The sequence below is a fragment of the Perna viridis genome, chromosome 11 (genome assembly GCF_037379345.1).
Source record: "Perna viridis isolate PV_CMFRI_1.1 ecotype Kerala chromosome 11, ASM3737934v1, whole genome shotgun sequence".
NCBI classification, from domain to species: Eukaryota; Metazoa; Mollusca; class Bivalvia; order Mytilida; family Mytilidae; genus Perna; species Perna viridis.
In genome coordinates, this window is record NC_142455.1 from 47,616 (window position 1) to 66,662 (window position 19,047).

Sequence of the window (19,047 nt, forward strand, 5' to 3'; positions counted from 1 at the left end):
GTACTGTTTTATATATAAGTAGCATTTCGTTTTAGTTTCATAATTTTATTAAGATATTTTTGATCTTGTTTTTAATGTTTACAAAACAACACAAAGTAACAAAAATAAATGAGCTATTCGGACTCCACTAAAACTGAAAGCATGGACCAGATGCACCAGTAGTGTAAGCGTTCTCTGCTTGTCCAGAAACACCCGCTAATAAAAAGTCAAGTTCGGGGTAGAAGAAAGAGGAAACAAAAAAACAAAAACTATGACACGTTGAACAAATCAGTTTTCATGGTGCAGATGGATACACCGTTAACGATCCACAAGTTCATGATGACGACCATAAAAATTATGTAGTGATGACTTCAATCTTGTAAGAAGTCTAATGCAGTACAAAAAGTGTGCAAAGTAACGGCAGTCTCTGGCAAAACATATGAATTGTGATATAGAAGCTCCATACACAGGTGCTGAAGGGACGTAAAAGGCGACTAAATAGTGCTCAGGAATCTAACCGATGTCTAGGCGCTCTGCCCATAGAGCAACTAGGTTGTGTGCCCCAGGTGGTGGAATGGGGTACCCCTGGCGTGTTGCATGCTGAGTTGTCAGGTTATAATACGGAAAACCTGACCGCAAACCCCTTTTTCCAGCGGCAATCAAAAGTTGTCGACCATTTTATCCTTGTGTCCCATCCCATTTTTTATTTCATCATCATTTCATGTTCGTTTTATCACCCATTTCAAGTTCATCGTCTGAATATAGCTTAAATATTGCTGCTCTGACGTTAAACCAACATTCAATCAATCAATCTAAGTGTAAGAAATCGATGAAAAGGAAAACGTATGACCAAACATTCTAATTCCGTTTTGTTGACTTCCCTTTCATCTGTGGAAACATTTCGTCGGCACCTACCCATGGAGTTTTCTAACACAATTATAACGTTATGACGTAGCCTAGTGGAACTATGCCGACTATCTGTACAGTGGAAGACAATTTACAGTTAGGCTTCCGCAAAAGGGTTATGTTGCTAAAAGATTAAAGTCATTTGTGGTGATGAATAAGTAGATAGTTTTAGTCTGCACCATGGAAACCGATTTCTTCACCCTGTCATTTTTGTCTACCCGAGACGTAACATTTTATGAGCAAATTGGCGGGTATTTCTAGAAAAGAGGATTAAACTTTCCCTACCAATGCAACTGGTAGGAAAACACCTGATTTTTTAATGGAGTCCGGATTGATCATTTTGTTTTGCATCTTTGTACGTGTTAATTGCTTCTCATCGTTGTATGTGTCTATTTCTTCTGTCTAGTGTTTATCATTAAAATATATTCTTCCGATAACCAATCAAATCCTGAATCCCTTGATCGCTCCTTAATTCCTATCATAATTACAAAAACCATGCGCTTTTGGTGCATATTCAATTTCTTTTAGTATCCTCATAATACATCCTCATTGATTTCTAGTATATGTGTAGTTTCTCGTAGAATCATAAAACAACGTGCTTATTTGAACATCTTTAATTCGTCTTAGTATCCAAAACACTATGTGCTTTTTGTGTGGACTTTATTTACAATGTTATTTATCTTAGTAAATTGAAATATTTCGAACATCTTTACATGTATATCTGACTAACACTATACTTAGATAGTTGGTATCTGTAATGATTGTTTATTATACAAACAATATTATAAAACAATGTCATTTATCAAAAATCGATCAGTTAATGAGCAATCGGCCCTAAAAATTAATTGCATGAGCATGATTGAACTTGAGTTGTCAAGTATTGTTTAAAATCTTGGATTGCGTAGATATCTAAAATTGACAATCGGCATAATTAGGCCTAGTACTACAACTAAATATTTCAGTGATTTTCAAATAGGTAGAACCTACTTTATAATTGTGCTGCATTACGCATGTTAACACATTTTGTTTTGTACAAAATAAGCTAGTACAGATTGATATCTTACATCAGTCAAAACTACTGTTGTGACAAGACTTACAAATACGGTAATAAAGCGAAATCTAACTTTCCTATAAAATGTTTGACTGTCTCTTCGATGGTATAAGGCATGAGGGGTTTGGAGGAACAAATCTTCATTTGGTGCCATCGAAACAAATATCAGAGAAGTTTATTTTAAATTATAATTTATTAACATATAAGACTATGACTACAAGGACATTATATAAATATCACATATCAAGATATTTTTACCATGAAAGAGTAAACGAATAAAAATATAACGGATTGAGGAATAATCTAAACAACGTATTCTTCTTAAAACTAAGCAAATACACGTCAATAATTAGAGCAGAGAGTGGAGCAAATGAAATGTTTAATTAAGTGTAAGTTTTTGTAAGGATCAGATAAAATGAGAAAAATCAGAAACATGCAAACAAAACTCAACCGATCTTCACGCAATGGTGCTTTCTATATTTGAAAAGACCATAATTTGTTCTCTGCATCACTCGCTTTGATAAATAGAATGTTAAAAAAAATGTTTTTTGCAGAGTTATCTGCCGATGAAATGTTTATTTTCAGTACATTTCAATGAAATCATAACTCAATGTACCATAATAATATTGAAAGTATTGTCATATCTCCTTGATTCTGATAGTGCAAACAGTCGATTAAACTTTCAAAATTGTGGGGTTTTTTTCATAGCACGTTTCACACACTGCCTGACTCCTATAGAGACTGACACTTGGTAACTGTAATAAAATAACAGGTGCTACCAGACCTCTATGAACAATGCCAAAAATACATAATATGCGAAGTAACATTGTGTTTTTTTCTTCTGCAAACTATATTTGATTTGATTAACTTTAAAAATGTGCTGGTCAAAACATTTTGTTCAGTTATACTTAGGTGTAAATATACTACACTTCTATTTACTTAAATCAAAATGTCAAAAAAGGGATGTGTTTCATTTGTTTTAGTGTAAACAAAACTCTAATCAAGATAGTGTGAATTTTAGGTTTTTAAAATTAAATAAATCTAATTAAATCTGAAACAAACGTGGAAATCCCACATATACATTTATTTCTTTAAAACAAAGCTAAAAAGAAACTTATTTAACAAATTCTTTTATACTGACTTCTGTTTTATTATTTGTTGTTTTGTTTTGATAACAAGATCCCCTGATACCACAGTCCAAGAAAACACGAACATCATATTGGTACCAGCCATAAAGTTGTTATAATCAGCAGCAGATTTTTCTGTCCTTGAATTTGACTAGAGTTACCATATTCGCATTAAAAATATTCATTTAGGTGTCGTGCAGATCATTAATTAAGACCTTGTATTATTAGTTGGTATAATGATACTTCCGTTCACGTGATACGGTGGTTTACAATAAAAAAGTTCCTTCCCATGACTACATTCTATTCCTTCACTTAAATTGTAAATCGCTACAATGAAACCAACAAGAGCAACAACAATTCCAAATACTGTCACCAAAATAGGTAGAATATTGTCTTTTGATAAAACTGGTTCTTGTTTTAATTTGATAACGCACATCGGCGGAATGATAAATGCAATTGGACAGGCCACTAGCACGCCCTGAAATAAAAGTAAAAATCATTTCGTATTTACTCCTTCAAATAAGTTTAGATTTAGAATATTTTCAAAAGAGGTGTACACTCGTTAATATGAGATATTTGATATATAAGCCAAACGTATTGAAATTAATTGATTTAATTGAACAATATCGTATCCACTGAACAATTAAACAAACGTTGCTCAAAGGAGGTTTACCCCAATAATCACCCAATAACTTAACTAAACCGTTGAATAGGGTCATTCGAATGGGATATAGTTATGATATCATTGTCAAATCGTTACGGATAGCATTTGTTTGGTAGTAACATCGATTCTCTCATAAGGTCTTTACATATAAACTAAAACACTATATTTAAAAACAGCTTTTCGCATTACTTGGGTTGTGTCCTTATTGTACGATTTATGATATACCGTGATTCTTAACCCCGCTTCCGAAGTATTGAGACTGGTTTTATAAACGATGGGAACATAACATTTTGTATATTTAAACTGGTCTCGAGCTGGCATGTCAGTTAAAAGCTAGCATTCCTTAGTTTGTACATTTGTGTGATTTATATTCAGCTTCTTTATTTCCGTTTGTAACAAGAGACTCAGACCTTTTTAACTTTTTAGGTGCGTTTAATTGTGTAATATTTTTCCACAGTGGCCAGATTTTAAAGCGGGAAGTTTGAGATCACACTTTAACCCCATTGCACTTTTGCGCCTGTCCCAAGTCAGAAATTTCTGGCCTCTGTATGTCTGGTCTCGTTTTCACCTTTAGTTTATTTTTGTTACTTGAGTATATAGGACAACTCTTTTGCTATATCTGTGTAAAATAATGTTTTTGGGCCAGCTGCAGCCGTAGATTGAGTTGTTGCCTTTTTGACATATACACCGCACCTATTCTTGTAATATTACCATTCAAGTTTGATATATAAAAGTATTTTTATACCAGAATATTAAGAACATCTAAGTTGATCAACTGAATAATTGGAACCGATAAAACGACATTCGGTTGGTTTTAACTCCGATAAAATGTTCTCTGTCGAAAGAAAAAAATGTTAGTATCATTTTAGTAAAGAAACCATTGTAGATCACGATTACATCAAAAATAATTTACTCGAAAAGCCTATTTCAACATGTTTTAAGTCCACTACTGTAGTGTTAAAAATATCACTCACGTTGAAAGTCAAAACGATTCCTAGACAGTCTGTTGCCATCGATACAATGACAGTACCAGCTGCTACTGCAATTGTTATACATAGATGGCGCCACATTGGAGACTTTTCCACGGACGCAAAAAAAGCATTCTCTATAACCTTCAAATTATACGAAAGTTATAATATAACCGACACAAGTTTACGTGTACAAAGATGAAATGTTTTAAATTGCTTTGATTTGAACAAGAATAAGAAAAATACTGTTTATGGTCATTAGAGGCATGTAGAGAATTTAGTCTTTTGAGTTAAAACAAATTTAAATGAAATACAAGATCAAATTGGGTACATTTCCTTTAAACTGTTAATATGACAGCAGGAAAAGTATAATTGATTTGATAATTTGTAAGGTTCCAACCTGAACCAGAAATAGGAAAACAAGAAAAAAAACACCAAAAGATCGGTGCAACTTTGATGCAGATTGGGATGTTGGTGCACAATTCCTTATTCTAGATTATAAAAATACGCAAAGAAAACTAATATCATTTTTTTTTAAATACAATGTGCTATATCTTTTGTACTTTTGTAAGTGTACTTTTCTCAAAAGTACAGATCTAAATACAGAAAGGACTATTTTCACATAAAAATATAGCATATGTAGACTGAAAAAGCATCGTTTTGTCTGTATTTTTCGACATCTAAATCGACATCTAAATCACCTTACCATAGGCAGTGCCTCAATTTTATATGGACTGGTACTTAATAGCTCAACATGAATAATATATTAGAATATTCTAAACTCTAGCAAATTTTTAAGAAGTCAAAGCTAAAGAACATGAAAATCAGTATTGATTGAAACCATACAAGTCTTTTATCGTTCTGAATATTTTTGTTTTATTTTTCCGGTGTGTGTAATTGTTGAAACAAAGTTTGTAGCCAGATGTCAAAATAGATAACAGTTTCTCTGTGTTACTATAATATGGATTTCAAACAACTGCAATATTTGAGGAAATAAAACAGACCTCTTTACAGAACAAAGATTATAACAATGTATTTAATCACATTTTAATTGTATCGAAAATTATTGCTTAATGCTGAAATACTGGTTGCTTGAAAAAAGAAATATCGAATATTTGTTTCAAATAGTCTTGTGTACTTTATAGAAAAATCTAAAAAAAAATCGTTGAACGGGAAATCTTGAGTACTTATGAATAGGTAATTTTTTCTCTAATATCTTAATCTAAACCTAATAGACAATATAGGCTACCCTAATTATTGTTTGAAAAACTACTAATAGATATGATTTATACTTTAAAACTTACATGCCGTGTTACAAAACATTCAACTGGGAATGTCATCATTATCGTCAAAGCGAACGTAAAACGTGCTACATTCATCAAGTCGTCGTCATGACAATAGTTCTCTAATAGGTCACCTATAAATAAACGATCCATAAATAATTATGGGAAAAGCATACCCTAACATTCTTTCAGACAGAAAAGGCAATACAAAGTGCACACTGGATTAATGTGATAAAGAATGAGTGAAAGTTTAACTGAATTGCTTTTGGAGTTTTAGAGGAGGTGCAGATATATGAACGTTCCTCCAACCCCATTGTCGACCAATGACAAAGTTCATTTTTTATTTTTTTATACCAGAAAACCCAAAAATCATTCCGCCATAAAGATGGAATAATAAAATAAGAGGTATCAATCGCATAAAAGAAAGGAACTCCGTTACCAAGGAGCCCTATATTCTGGCTTTCGTGATTGCGGGGTATATACGTAAAATTGGCATGAATTTGTGATCAGTGATGGTAATGCATCTGTACACCAAGTATTTTTCTTCCATTAGAATTTGACTATACCTATGGGTTTTAGAGATATTTTTGAAAACCCTCTGTCTGACCCCTACATTCTACATGTATTTTCAGTAACCATTGGGGCCATTTTTTCAAAGGATCAAAAATACCCATATCTAATCTATGCAAATTAATCTAGGGATCATTCATACCAAGTTTGGTTTTAATTGATCAAGTAGTGTCAGAGGAAATGAGTTTAAAAAAATGTTAAAGACAACGTACACCAAGTAATGGAAATATCTCACATGACCCAATAGGCCAGGTGAGCTAATAAAATGATATGACAGAAATGTTCTCTGTCAGAAAATATGCCAATAAAGGAAGGAAATAATTGAAAATATGTTTTGTTATCGAAACAATGTGGTAATGTAACCTTGATATTTTAAAGAAGTTGGTTCTTAACTCTATACTAAAATAACCTATGTAAATGGTCTACGTTACTTTTATTCATATCCAAAGCTCACTCTTGTATTGTGCTAAGATAAGTGTTGTAAAATGAAAGTCAAAACTTACCCTGTGTATATCCAGTAAATGTTACATAACCAATAATTCCCATTAGAAGCATGATTACCATAGAAAACACTATACTCATATGTGTGACTATTTTCCATCGCTTTTCCGTGGGATTTTCGAGAGACTGATGAATTAAGAAAGTGTTATGGTGACACATGTATGCTGAAAATATAAATAAGCAAAAGGAAAATGGTGGATCAATGAATGTTCTCATATGTAATGCAGCAGATTAAAAGACAATCTTATTCAGGGATATGTAAATGTGATACATGTATCCTACACGCCAGATAATGAACATCATATTATCTAGTACTTCATTCTATATCAGAACGAGACATGCACTCTGAATTTTCATTTAAAGTGTAATTTGTAAATTTAGATTTACTTCATTGCAACACATGCATGTTGAATGTAACTGGTTCGAACAACAGATCATCAATTAATTAAAAATTTTACTACATACATGGAATTTTGCATGCAGGTTTTTTTTTTGGCCGTATGTATTGTGGTATTTTTACGTCTTTGAGTAATTGAATAATATAATAAAATGTGTTTGATATCTTTCCCTTTACTGTCCAATTCAATTAAATCTAATTACTATTAACATCTAACTATTAACGTCGAAAAGATCTTTACATGTCGCTATTTACTCACCGAATGTCATAATTCCGATGGACTGGGCAAAGTTATAATTAGCAAACGCCCAAGCATGGGTAGTTTCCGGTCTGTTTGATAAATAAAATGTAGTTTAAACGTTAGATTCAAAGATTCATATACGTCAGTTAAACATTTTGGCTTTTGACTCATTAATATCGAGCACACTATTTTTTATACATTTTTTTTGTTTGTGTAATTGCAATCGACAATTTTTACTATGTTAGGTATAAGTACACCTTGCAAACACTGAAGTACATACAATAGTCTAAAATGCCGCAAACTGTGTCCAGCAGTTACATATATTTATGGATAGAATGAAATGTAAATTGTATAATCGTTTTTGTCAACATTATTAATATTTTTTCTTTCTAAATTTGTAACGGTATAGTTAATAGTGAATTCATTGTACTGTAAGATTCAGCAGTTTGCTACAAAAGCACACATGTAGTATATCCTGCGACTTTAAAAAGAAAACACACCATCATTCATTCTCATAAATTTGGAGTATATGTGCACTTTACTTATATCTGCTAACTTAATGCAAACTGAAGGCATGAAAATGAATCGTTTTCTTTCCGTAAACAGAATTGGACATAACTTTTACGTTCACGTCATTGATGTCAGACAGTTGAATACAAACACACTTGTACCAATCCTTATAAAAATCAGACACTACCTACGGTAGAGGTGATTCATGGTGCGGAAAAAACAAATAAGCAATGTTTGTAGGTATACATTTGCTATATATATTTACAAGACAGAAATTCAATTTCAATCTATATAAATTGTATATCAAAATTGGATCAACCAAATGACAAACTAAGACGGGTTATGTTGGCTGTAACTGTTTCTGAGTTAGAAAGAGAATGAATTTGCATGGTTTTGAACATGCACGAATCACCTTTTGTCTAATTTTGTTTTTATATAAAAACTGCTACTTAATAAACTTATTAGACACTTTACTGCTCGCTTGATTTCATACATACGAATACATTTTAACTCCGCCAAAGCTTGTTTGACATGTTTACATAATAAAGTGCATTTACACTTGGAAAATAAACGATACCTAAAAGAAACCATACTTACACTTCACTGAAGTCCGGCAGTTTGATACATACACATATAATGATAAAGACAATTAACAGGATAGATACGAAAGCCCACTAAAAAGATAAAAAAAAGGTATATACACGAAGGTTTAGCAACACGGAAGAGCTAATCTCACATAACACATTCAGCAATTGTTAGCTGTGTTTTTTTCACAGATATTTTGTTGTCGTTCTGCACTTTTGGAGTGCCTTTCCGGTAAGACAACGTAATCAAATTCTCGTTTCTTTCTTACAAATACTTGAGGTGGAATATATTTTGATCACTGAATAAAAACTGTTTAAAAGTATTATGTAATATTTATTCCTGCATTCGTCATTCATTGTTTTTGTGGGATATTTGTATGACATAATTGGTGTCTCCATGATATTAACATTTGGGGCAAAATGCAGTAGTTGGTTAAGGACGAAATAGTGTTACCTTGCTAAGTTTGGCAATGTCTCTATACAGCGACAAAGGTAATGTTACTACTAAAGTAGATAAAAATATGATGAATTGCCTGTTAACTAGAACTGTGCCAGCTAAATACTCTGAAAAACATAAAAAACAATACTTTAAGTTACATGTTAATACAATAAAGTTGTCGTATGTAAATATAATACATGTTGGATAGAGTAATCAAGGGAACCAAGGTTATAGCGGTAATCAAAAGAATGTAATCCAGGGACAAAGACTCGACATAGAAAACAGACATACACAACTAAGAACATAAAGTAACTATAATCATACATACAAAGTAACAAGGACTTGCAAATCAGCAACTCGGACTCCACTAAAAACTGGGATCATGGACTAGAACTTACTATCACAAGTGAAAACGGTAATTAACCAGACCGGATCGGCGTCACCGTTATATATTTGTCAGTTGGATTCCCTTATGATAGTATATACTGCTGGAAAAAAATGCCAAAAATATACAAAAAAAAACCAAGTTATCAAACTTCTTTATAATAGTATAAATATAAATATAAATATAAATATGACCATACAAGCTCCTCAAACTTGGCAAACATTGGAAACAAATCAATGAAAAATGCTGAAAAAAGAAACATTTGCGCAGGTTGTGGCTCTTTTAACAAAAGTCTCATTTGTGTTTTTTTTTATTTCAGGTTTTTGTATGATAACATACTGTTATTTCTGGAATTACGCCCACAGTTAAGTATTTACGGCCATTTTGTTATACTACTACTTAAAATTAACCTCTTATAAAATTTTCAAAATCCATAAATTATATATGAAGCCAGAAATGGTGGTGCACACCTCCAATATGTATTTAACCATTATGCAAAATTTGCAAAATATTGCTTAAATACTTTTTTAATTACAGATTATACAAAGTAAGCACACGCTAAGCGTGACAAACAGATGCAGGTAAAAAACAAAACAAGTGATTTTCAGAGTAAATAAACGCTTAACTACAGACAATAATAAATAATGGCAATCGGTTCGTCCATTTTAGTAATTTGCCACAACATATACAATTATTCCATCTCGGTCGAGACTGGGGGATACCACCTCTTCGACTATGTGCATGGCATGGGTTGTAATTGATTTGATATATTCCCAACAAAACACACAAATGGGGTGTAATGGAATGACAGTTTTCCAACCAAAACACAAATTTGGTGTCATGGAATATGAGTGGACTAACCATAACACAGATAAGTTGTAATAGAAAGAACATTTTCCCACCCAAATCACAGATGGGGTGTAATGAAATTACATTTCCTTGCCAAAACACAGAAAGAAATGTGAATGGAATAGGCATTCTCTCTACAAAAACACAGAGAGTGTAATAAATACGATCTCCAGCAAAACGTTAATTGTAATGCAATATATGGCACTTATCTCCAGTAAATTCGTAAAAATAATAAAAATGGACAGAGCTTACCTCCACCAACACACAAAAAACATTTAGTGATAGTGATGGATAGAACCTCCCTCCACTTATACACAGGAAACATTAAGTGATGTGAAGGTTATACGATGGTGCATTTGATTTGTTACTTTTCTATGGATATATCTTACCTTCACTATACGCAGAAAACACTTTGTCATGGTAACGGATAAAACTTACCTCCACCAATACGCAAAAAGCATTTAGTGATGGTATCCCCTATTATCACTTGGTAGCTTATCATGGCTGTAAGAAGAAAAAGACATATACTCGGCGTCACATAAATAACATACTGTTAAAATTTGAATAAAAATATTTTCTACGACTTTATTGACACCAACCGTCGTTTAAATTGTCTTAAATGACTTGCTCATTCGTTTAGCCAAACAGCTTCTCAAAAACAAGTCGCTTATTAGCTTAAATCATGCGTAACAAATCCTTACGGGAAAATCCCATACTAATATCCGCCATGTTGGTTTTTACGGGACGATTTGTTTACAAACGAAGTTCGTAAGTTCCCGTCGAACTCCGGTGACAATCGTCTGCTTGATCAACTTCTCGGTATTGTACGTTGTTCGCGTAAAATAAATCCAAGATATCCGAAATAACGCCGAAGTGCATTCTGGGTTCTTCGGTTTTTGGACAAACCATTTAAACGTAAACAACATCTCCTAGCAACCCGATCACTGTAAACATGGCCGACTTTTTACAATGTAAATATTGGCACCTAGAATTAAAATCTGACCGGAATTTAACGATTCAATGTTTAGGGAGAAGTCGTTTGGCTAAACGAATGAGCAAGTCATTTAAGACAATTTAAACGACGGTAGGTGTCAATAAAGTCGTAGAAAATATTTTTATTCAAATTTTAACAGTATGTTATTTATGTGACGCCGACTATAGTAAAAAAACAATTAAAGGAATTACGACTAAAAAAAAAGAACTTTGTGACTTGTATTAATTATCCCAATTTATTTTGCTGGTTTTTGTTTTGGGAGAAAAGCTCCATTGTGTCCTGATAGACAAATATATTAAAGCTGCTTGAAACAGCTCAAACAAAAATAAATGCAAATAAAATATACAAAAATCATTTAGAAATCAAACAAAGCTAGCAAACTATAGAGTTATTGCTATGAGTTTATTGTGATTTAATAAATAGCTCATACCAAGCTCATTAAATTCATTACCAGCAGGTGTTTTAGCTCATGGGTTTTAGAAGATTTATCTTAAATAATATGATTTAAATATGATTAATTATTAAGGGTATCATGTTCAACATGAGTTCCACGTAGGTTAATAATTTTTGAAATGTGTTGTCTGGTAGTTGCATACAATTAGTTTACTTAGTATTGAAAGATTTTTTTTTAAATTTCCGTGTAATTACTAGTAATTGTCATTTGAATTTACCACCTATATGAGATCAGTACAATTAATTATCTGAACTGACCGGACCAATCAAATTTAATCTTATTTTGGTTTGTAGCCTCTGTCTGAGATTTGTGCACAAAAAGTAGTCAGACAAGATTTAAATTCAAATATTCAGGCGGACCATTTATGATGGAAGATGGAACTTAATTTTAAGGAGTTATACGTGTATTTTTAGTTTTCTTGACCAAATAACTGATGAAGAATATGGCCGAAGTCAGATTTAGAAAATAAAAAGTTACTATATCATGTCCTCACTATATAGATATTCGATTGGGTGGTTAAATTTGCTTAGATTGGATATGGGCATGTTCATATCATAAAATTGTTTTTATCTGTCGAAAATTATCCACATCTTGTTACCCCTATCAATAGTTACAAACTTTGAAAAAAAGCCTTTTACCAGTTTAATATACAATATGAGACAGTAAACATGAACAGCTCCAACAAAAACTCAAATTCGTACAATCTTTTATTTTGTGAGCGATATTATATTCTAATAACCTTGCATACGGTTAAAATCTTCCAGATATATTTAAGATTAAATCATAAAATAATTACGCTCTGAGTTGTAATGGTTCGAAATGGGTTTGGGTTGTCCGGCATTTCTAAAGGTCATATTCGTAAACATTGATGCGCCATACTTTTGACTGTTTTGGCCATCCCTATCTTAGAAAAAAGCTACGATTAAATTTATATCATCGAATCTAGCGAATGTTTTCCAAGACCGGAATGGTCATCATTCTGATTTACAATAAACCCTCATAATATACAAAAATGGAGCTGCCATAATGTGTTTCAGGTTTTGAATGACAGTACAAACCGGATATTGATATTTTTTTCTGGAAGTAAGAATAGTGAACCCAGTTGATAATACAGCCATTAAAACCCTCTTCGAGGGCATATCATTTATAAAGTTAAAATGAATCACAATCACATACATGTATATATATATGTATGTTTAAGTATTTTTGTCCTTCCGACACAAGGACACACAAAAAAAACCGTACAGAATATAAACGACGTTAATTCTTGCTTAACTTAACATACAGCTTATTCATATAAACTACAAATTAAACAATTCTAAAAATGATTTTTTAAGGTTAAGCGACGGATTTTAATACATCAATGATATATTGTTTTACTTAACGCAACGTTTGATCTTGAGTCCACTGTTTTTTTTTTTTTTTTACAAAAAAAAAGGTAACATTTTAATTTTCACTTTTCCTCAAATATATGTTCAGAACACAGCATAGTTCGAACTGATTGTTATATACACATTTATAGTCATAATTTGTCAAGAACTATACATACTTTTTAAATGCATTGTACACGTGGAAGATTGTGAAATGAAAAAGAAAATAAAAAAATAAAATGACCATCTTCATCATATGTGAATTTAAGAAAAAGGTCAATGTCCATTTATTAATTAGAGTTTTGGTGACAGTTCCATATCGAATATGAGATTTAACATATTTTTAACAATAGGTGTTTGGTGTAAAGTGTTCGGTTTAAGCTATAATTTGTAAGATTTTTACGTTGACTTGAAGCAATGTTCACTAATTTGATACCCTAATTCCCATTTAATTGCATGTATTTTTCCCTACAAATTATTTGGATCAAATTCTAAAAATGAGGGTTCACAATGGTTATATGTCATAAAGAGTCTATGAAAGTTTCATTGAATTTCATTCAGTTTTGTAGAAACACCAAAGTCCACGTTTGTTGATGTGATACCTGAAAAACTCAGTTCATAATATAAAATACAAGGTCCCCAAATGCAGAAGTAGCGGGTAAGAGATGTATCGGATGGAAGTACGAACTATATGAAAGAGTAATCAAGGGAACCAAGGCCGGACATGGAAAAACGACACACACAACAAAGATCATAAAATAACTAAAATCATACATACAAAGTAACAAAAGAAAATGAGCAACTCGGACTCCACTAAAAACTGGGAGCATGGACCAGGTGCACCTGTAGGGTAAGCGTCTTCTGCTTTTCTAGAAATACCCACCGAGTTGCTCATAAAAAGCCAAGTCCGGATTAGACGAGAGAGGAAAAGAAAACCTTGACACATTGAACAAATCAGTTTTCATGGCGCAGATGGATACACCGTAACGATCCACGAGTTCATGATGACGACCATAAAACTTTTGTAGTGATGACTTCAATCTTGTAACAATATAACACTGCTCAAGAGGCCTTTAAAAGTCTGCGTAGTCTCGGCAAGCTCTTGCATAACGTATGAGTTGTGATATGAACACTCCATACGCAGGTGCTGAAGGGATGTTGCCACAAATGAAAGGGAAGTTGACAATTTTGAATAAAAATTCGTTCCATTTGTCGTACAATTTGATCAATAGTTTTCCTTTACCATCGATTTCTAAGTGTAGGTCACGATATGATGCTGACCTCATAGTGTATAGTGTCTGTAGTATCCTTTATCTCAAGTTCTTGGGGGGTAAAAGCAATATATCAAATCCCCAAAACTATGATTGTTTAAAGATAATACGTCTATATAGCGAAAACTGAGATTAAAGGATCTAGCTAAAAGATATTCTTTCTTTCGGATCAGATCAGCTATAAAGTCAGCCTCATAAGAGTGAAGGAATAGGTCAGCAAGTAGAGGAGAACAATTTGTTCCCATTGGAATGCCAACAGTTTGTTGAAAAATGCGTCCACTATACTGGACAAATATGTTGTCGATTAAAAATCCAGCATTTTATAAACATCTTCTGTATATTTGGAAGATGACTTGGAATTATATCTTACAAATGTTTTAAAGTCTGGATTTCAACTGAGTATGTGGAATTGAAGGAAGTGTATGACAGGAAGGAAGAACGGATTGTAGAATGGCAAGAAGGAAGAGCAAACAACCTTACCACGATATATCCCCACACTTAAGAATTGCTGTATAAAATGAAATACACTTTTTGTTTCACTCACCTATAAAGGGATAAAGAAACTGCAAGACTGTCAACAAATAAAAGCCTGGTCTTCCAAACGCTACTAATACTACATCCTGCAAAAATTGTCATAAATGTATATTGGTAATAAGAACAAACCGTCCATTAGACAGCTTAGTTTTAATAGTCAGGTTTATCAGGTCATTATATTTTTTGTACTAGAATATCAACACAAAGCTACTTAACAAGCGAATTAAACAGAAATCGACACTTGTATCTCAGTGTGTCTTTTTTTTTCGATTGGTCATCACTATCTTTACGTTTAAAAGAAACGAATAAACGAGACTTAACATGTGTTAATTGTTTGATCAATGAAATTAAATTAATGGCTATAAAATGATATGGAAAATCAAGGGATTTTCTAGAATGTCACTTGTAAGGAATTTATTCATAAATGTTCTGTAGAAAGTAGTGAACAATTATAAATGATGTGAAGGAATGTAAAAGAATATACTGACAAGATAGGCTATATAAATATGGGGGATCTTTTAGAACGTTCTGGCTATGTGAAGATGGGTATCTTATAAAAAGAATTGGCCTTGTGAAGATGGGGATATCGTTAAAAGGATTGGTCATGAGAAGATTTTGGATTCTGAAGAAAGGGTAAGTATGTAAAGGTGGAGTGAAAATTTGATTGAATATATAAAATTGAGAGATGAAATTTAACAGACAAAATGAATTGTATCTTAAACCATACAATGCTAATTTTTGCTGATTGAGTTTAGAGTTACCAGTGTTGTTCTCTTAGAATGTAACTATCTTGGTTTCCATCTGTACTGTTACATCAGATTTGTTTGATGTTTAGAGAGTAATTGTCTTGGTTTCCATCTGTATTTTTATATTAGGTTTGTTTGATGTTTAGAATGTAACTGCTTTTGTTTTCATCTGTACTGTTATAATAGCTTTGTGTCATGTTTAGAATGTAACTGTTTTGGTTTCAATCTGTACTGTTATACTAGGTTTGTTTGATGTTTAGAATGTAACTATCTTGGTTTCCATCTGTATTGTTACATCAGATTTGTTTGATGTTTAGAGAGTAATTGTCTTGGTTTCCATCTGTATTTTTATATTAGGTTTGTTAAATGTTTAGAATGTAACTGTTTTTGTTTTCATCGGTACTGTTATAATAGCTTTGTTTCATGTTTAGAATGTAACTGTTTTGGTTTCAATCTGTACTGTTATACTAGGTTTGTTTGATGTTTAGAATGTAACTATCTTGGTTTCCATCTGTACTGTTACATCAGATTTGTTTGATGTTTAGAGAGTAATTGTCTTGGTTTCCATCTGTATTCTTATATGAGGTTTGTTTGATGTTTAGAATGTAACTGTTTTTGTTTTCATCGGTACTGTTATAATAGCTTTGTTTCATATTTAGAATGTAACTGTTTTGGTTTCAATCTGTACTGTTATACTAGGTTTGTTTGATGTTTAGAATGTAACTATCTTGGTTTCCATCTGTACTGTTACATCAGATTTGTTTGATGTTTAGAGAGTAATTGTCTTGGTTTCCATCTGTATTCTTATATTAGGTTTGTTTGATGTTTAGAATGTAACTGTTTTTGTTTTCATCGGTACTGTTATAAAAGCTTTGTTTCATATTTAGAATGTAACTGTTTTGGTTTCAATCTGTACTGTTATACTAGGTTTGTTTGATGTTTAGAATGTAACTATCTTGGTTTCCATCTGTACTGTTACATCAGATTTGTTTGATGTTTAGAGAGTAATTGTCTTGGTTTCCATCTGTATTCTTATATTAGGTTTGTTTGATGTTTAGAATGTGACTGTTTGTGTTTCCATCGGTACTGTTATAATAGGTTTGTTTCATGTTTAGAATGTAACTGTTTTGGTTTCCATCCGTACTGTTTTGTTAGGTTTGTTTGATTTTGTTTTTTTTTTTTTATTTAAAACGTTTAATGTTCCTCTCTTACAATTGTATTGTGTTGTATTTATCAAATAACCAGCTTTCTTATTACGAAATATGATGTAAAAGTCAACATTTATTTATTGAATCATTCTATTGATTTCTTTTCATTCGATATCATGTGGTTCATTACATATCCTAGCTACAAGTAATAGAATGTATAATACTTTAGCAGTCATACACATTTGAGCTCAACAACTGGTTATATATAATTAAATGTATAGATATTAGACTGTGACCGCCGTTCTATCAAACCGTGCTTTTAAACGCACATTCATTCCTTGTGTTAAACATCGCTCTATGTTATGAATGATAACAATAATTTTTCTCATGCTTTAATATTTACTGACCTGATATAAATCAGCATCATACAAAGTTTCCCATCTTAACAAAAACTTATAATTGCGGTTAAAATCAATTCTTTACAATGCAACAAGTTTTACAATGAACTTGCCTGTTATGAAGAAGTATCTTCAATGATCCCGTGTTAATATCATCAACTAACCTACATTGAATCAAACTCTTTCAATGTCTCCGTGTTATATCATCAATTAACCTGTTATGAATTTGTATCTTACAGTGTTCCCCGTGTTAACATGAACTAACCTGTTATGAATTATTATCTTCCAAAGTCCTCCGTGTTAACTTTAACTAACCTGTTATTAATTATTATCTTCCAAAGTCATCCGTGTTAACTTTAACTAACCTGTTATGAATTATTACCTTACACTGTTCCCCGTGTTAAGATTAACTAACCTGTTATGAATTCGTATCTTACAGTGTTCCCCGTGTCAACATCACATTACCTGTTTTGAATTAGTATTTTACAGTGTTCCCTGTGTTAACATGAACTCACATATTATGAATCAGTATCTTACAGTGTTGACCGTGTTCACATGAAATAACCTGTTATGATTTTGTATCTTCCAAAGTCCTCCGTGTTAACATGATCTAACCTGATATGAATTATAATCTTACAGTGTCCCCCGTCTTAACATAAACTAACCTGTTATGAATTAGTACCTAACAGTGTTGACCGTGTTCACATGAAATAACCTGTTATGAATTTTTATCTTCTAAAGTCCTCCGTGTTAACATGATCTAACCTGATATGAAGTATAATCTTACAGTGTTCTCCGTGTTAATATGAACAAACCTGTTATGGATTAGTATTTACAGTGTTCCCCGTGTTAACATCAACTAACCTGATATGAAATGGTATCTTCAGTGTTCCACGTGTTAACATGAATATGAATAAGTTATAAATCAGTATCTTACAGTCCTCCCCGTATTGATGTATACTAATATGCTATGAATTAGTATCTTAGAATGTCCCTAGTGTTAAAATTAACAAATCTTGTATAATCGTGGATCAAATGATATCCATTGTCATAACATAATCTTTCATCCAGTAATCACATGGTCTTACCTGATATGAATCTGTATTCGACAATCGTCCCCCTTCTACCAACAGTAGTATGGAGTAATCTGTATATGAATATTTCATGAAGAATGTGAAAATAGTGATAAAACTCAAAAATATTAAAGCTGAAATGAGTAATAGAAATAACGTACAAAACACAGTCAACCATATAGTCCTGGCATAAATTGGGCGACTGTTAAAATAAGGTGAATGCATTCCAATAGTTTAATGGACGTCAATAGTTGTATTTAATGCTTGAACAACTACTACTCAATACAATATGAATTGACTTATAATATAGTATATTACCCATAAACACATCAGTTAAATGTCCAGTACTTAACATCGCTATATTTTAAAATGGTACATTGGCTGAAATAATAGATGAGTTAAAATCATTTAAGTTTAATAAAACCTTAATAAAACATTATAATGTATCAATAAATTACCTCAGGAGTTTTGTACCTCAGAACACTACTAACAAGTGTAACTACAACAAGTATTAAATTTCTTATATATATCACCTTCTGTGGTACTATATATATATATATATATATATATCACCCTCTGTGGTATTATATATATATCACCCTATA

General features: G+C 32.1%; 1 protein-coding gene across 5 annotated transcripts in view; it reads right to left on the reverse strand.

The window, feature by feature from the left end:
• Nucleotides 1-1,484: 1,484 nt before the first annotated feature.
• LOC148602220 (putative sodium-coupled neutral amino acid transporter 11) overlaps nucleotides 1,485-19,047 on the reverse strand; it is a 62,785-nt gene continuing 45,222 nt past the window's right edge. For all 5 annotated transcript variants that reach the window (XM_088551548.1, XM_088551549.1, XM_088551552.1 and 2 more), the window contains 10 exons: nucleotides 18,458-18,516; nucleotides 15,088-15,163; nucleotides 10,893-10,958; nucleotides 9,236-9,345; nucleotides 8,795-8,871; nucleotides 7,706-7,776; nucleotides 7,052-7,213; nucleotides 6,000-6,112; nucleotides 4,702-4,839; nucleotides 1,485-3,541 (listed from right to left, as the gene is read on the reverse strand). In XM_088551548.1, coding sequence (XP_088407674.1) covers nucleotides 3,272-3,541; nucleotides 4,702-4,839; nucleotides 6,000-6,112; nucleotides 7,052-7,213; nucleotides 7,706-7,776; nucleotides 8,795-8,871; nucleotides 9,236-9,345; nucleotides 10,893-10,958; nucleotides 15,088-15,163; nucleotides 18,458-18,516 — 1,142 coding nt within the window. In that variant the 3' untranslated portion in view covers nucleotides 1,485-3,271. The remainder of the gene's footprint in view (nucleotides 3,542-4,701; nucleotides 4,840-5,999; nucleotides 6,113-7,051; nucleotides 7,214-7,705; nucleotides 7,777-8,794; nucleotides 8,872-9,235; nucleotides 9,346-10,892; nucleotides 10,959-15,087; nucleotides 15,164-18,457; nucleotides 18,517-19,047) is intronic.